We start from the raw sequence: 3,086 nt of genomic DNA, 5'->3' as shown, positions 1-3,086 counted from the left end.
ATATATATTGTCAGATGCAGCACAAAGTAATGTCATTGAAGAGGTCGTGGTTTTAAAAGCGACGAAAATATTTTGACACAAATAAAATTTAAATGTTGAAGATACTAACGGTTTTTGTGCGTTCTTGAATGGCTTACAAACATCTTCCACGCTTCAATTGTATGTATGTATGTGTATGTATATATATCAAACGATCGCGAAAGGATGAAAGACAAAGTTGAGCTCGGACGGACTACAAGAAATCGGACCTGAAGTTCTAACGAGTATGCCAACTCGCCAGCTTATAGATACGTAGATATCGATCTACCAATCAGTCTGATGTTAAACTAATGTGATCATTATTTCCTTTATATTTACAAGAGATCGCTCTGCCTCTACTGTTGAGTTCTAATTGTTGATCAAACACTTAATACCCACAAATAAATCCATCATTTTCTGTAACAAAATCAAAAGCATTTTGTCCAATACAGAACAAAAACAAGTTCAGGAATAGCAACCATTTTTTGTTTCTTCTCCAATAACAGGATACGAAATGTTATGGGCATCATTCGTATCCATTTTTGTCTATTATTTTCTTTCTTTTTTTCTGTCTCTTTCCACCTGATTCTGTGCTTAATGGCTTCAAATATCAAAAAAGCAACAAAACCGAGTTTGAAGCTTACATTAAACTTCAAACAATAGCAGTTAAGCTTTAAACAATTGGTTTATGATTTAGTGTTAAACGTTTGGATCAAGGTTTACAATGTACAAAAATAAATGCTTCAAACTTTAAAACTCACTTAGAATTTAATCCTTAATTCTTAATGCAATATCTCAGCGTTCTTAGTGTAAAACCTTTTAACTCGCAAAATATTTTGATCCCAACATTTAATTCACAAACCGAATATTTGAGCTGGTCATTTACGGACATGAAATCTGGAGTAGAACCATTTATATCTATTCACTGTAAACTTTGATCCAAACATATAATGTACAAACCACAAAGCATTTAAATCAAATATTTGAACATTATAACTGCGATTAACAAAGACAGACATGACATATTGTATCTTTTCATTTAACAGAGAAGCCAATGAACAAACGACCTTTTTGACCCGGTCATAGATGTGCACACATAACTCTGACCCAAAACATTACAGACCACAGATGTAAAAATGTATTTAGAAATCATTAAATCAATAAAATACACAAACACCCACATTGTTTTCTGACATACACATAGGGACTCAAATTTGGGTAATGTGTGCAATCGATTATATCGACCCAATTCTTAGCTGGTACTTTATTTTATTGATTTTCAGAAGGATAAACTGCGAAATCCACCTCAGTAATATTCGAACTCAGAATTCAAAAAGTAAAAAAGTATTACTAAATCACATTTTACGTTCCAATCCACTTTTAGCAAGAAATAAAGAAATCAACGTCACCTACCTTGTAAATATCGTATCAAAACACAAACAGTTTTCCCAAAAATGAAGTCCTGCATTATAGTAGGTATTAGTGTAAAGGGCATACAGAAAACTGCCAGGAGAAGGTCACTGATGGAGAGGTTTAACAAAAACACATTGGTCACGGTTCTCATGCGCTTATTTTGGACAAGGGTAAGGATGACCAAAGAGTTACCAACAACGGCCAGTATGAAGATTATGATGTAAAACGGTATCCGAATGTCCGTAATCCAATGTTTAAAGTTTCGATTCGACGTTGTTTGGTTGCGTTTATTATTAGTGTTGTTGTTGCTAATATTGTTATTGTTGTTGTCCCCGATGTCGCTGATGTTATCCACATCGTCAAAAAGATTATCGTACACATAAGGATGGTGGTAGCTGTTGTTGTTGTTGTTGTTGTTGCGGCGTTTCTGCTGTCGGCGGTGATAAGAATAATGGTGGTCATTGTGAGTTGTCTGCTGGCGTTGGTTCAGGGGTCGCTGTTCACCGTTGACATGGTAACCTAAACTTCCAGCTTCAAAACCGACTCCATCGCCCGTGCTATTATCGACACTGTCATTGCTGTTGTTGTTGTTGTTGTTGGCGATGATGATGATACTGTTCTGGTTGTTTTTATTGTTATTTTTATTGTTGCTCCTGCTGATGGTGCCGGTGATGTTATTGCTATTCAGATGGTAGCCACTGGAGTTTCGGCCTCTTGTAGGTCTCACCATCGCTATTGTTACAGTGGTTGCTGTCACACCTGTCACACCTGTCACACCTGCCACACCTGTCACACCTGTACCCCCACCGAAAGTATCGTAACTGACAATCAACAACAAAAATTTCTTCATTATTGAAAATGCTCCGAAACCTTGACTTTTTACATTAACCATGTTGATATCAGCATATCGGAACTGTTGTTTAATAAACGAATATCATTCTCTTTATACACATACACTTACACACAATCACACACTTTCTTTCTACCGCACACACACACACACACGCACGCACACTCACACGCTCTGTATAAGTGGCGGTGGTGTGGGTAGATCAAACAGCGAAATTTCGAGTTCAATTCTTCAGCGGTATTAAAATTTTTTCCTTGTCTGTTTTGCATATAAAAACCTGCTTATCGGTTGAAAGTTTAATTTCCATCCGTGAAATAAATATCAGTAATATAACGAAGTTGATTCATTTGACGAATGTCTATCAATTCAATTCACACACAAATAAATATATAAGTAAATAAAAACATATATAATAGTGCTTTTGTATCCAGTCCAAAGAAAACAGCCTATATCTCACCAGCATACAAACGTACCAGTAAATGTAGATAGATATATCTCACGTGCCAACCAAACATTATTAGTGTGTCTGTATATGTGTTTGTATGTATATATGTTTATATCTATGTATGTACGTATGTTTCTATGTATATCAAAACCTATCAGCAGTTATATATATATATATTTATAAATCGCATACCTTGTCAACATACCGTACGGGTAAATAAGTATGTATGTTGTATTATATCGCAACATATGAACAATGAATCAACAAAGCATGTGTGTGTGAGAAAGAGAAAGAGAGAGAGAGAGAAAGAGAGAGAGAGAGAGAGAGAGAGAGAGAGAGAGAGAGAGAGAGAGAGAGAGA

The 3,086-nt window shown here is 35.6% G+C and overlaps 1 protein-coding gene across 1 annotated transcript in view; it reads right to left on the bottom strand.

Moving 5' to 3' along the window:
- LOC106874780 (cholecystokinin receptor type A) overlaps positions 1 to 2,990 on the bottom strand; it is a 189,322-nt gene extending 186,332 nt beyond the window's left edge. Inside the window, exon 1 of the mRNA XM_052971955.1 lies at positions 1,432 to 2,990. Within this exon, the coding sequence (XP_052827915.1) occupies positions 1,432 to 2,323 (892 nt within the window). The 5' untranslated portion in view covers positions 2,324 to 2,990. The remainder of the gene's footprint in view (positions 1 to 1,431) is intronic.
- Between the last annotated feature and the right edge of the window lie 96 nt (positions 2,991 to 3,086).

The sequence above is a fragment of the Octopus bimaculoides genome, chromosome 11, assembly GCF_001194135.2.
Source record: "Octopus bimaculoides isolate UCB-OBI-ISO-001 chromosome 11, ASM119413v2, whole genome shotgun sequence".
Classification (NCBI taxonomy): Eukaryota; Metazoa; Mollusca; class Cephalopoda; order Octopoda; family Octopodidae; genus Octopus; species Octopus bimaculoides.
The sequence above is the reverse complement of the archived record's forward strand: the minus strand, read 5'-3'. Positions and strand labels throughout refer to the sequence as shown.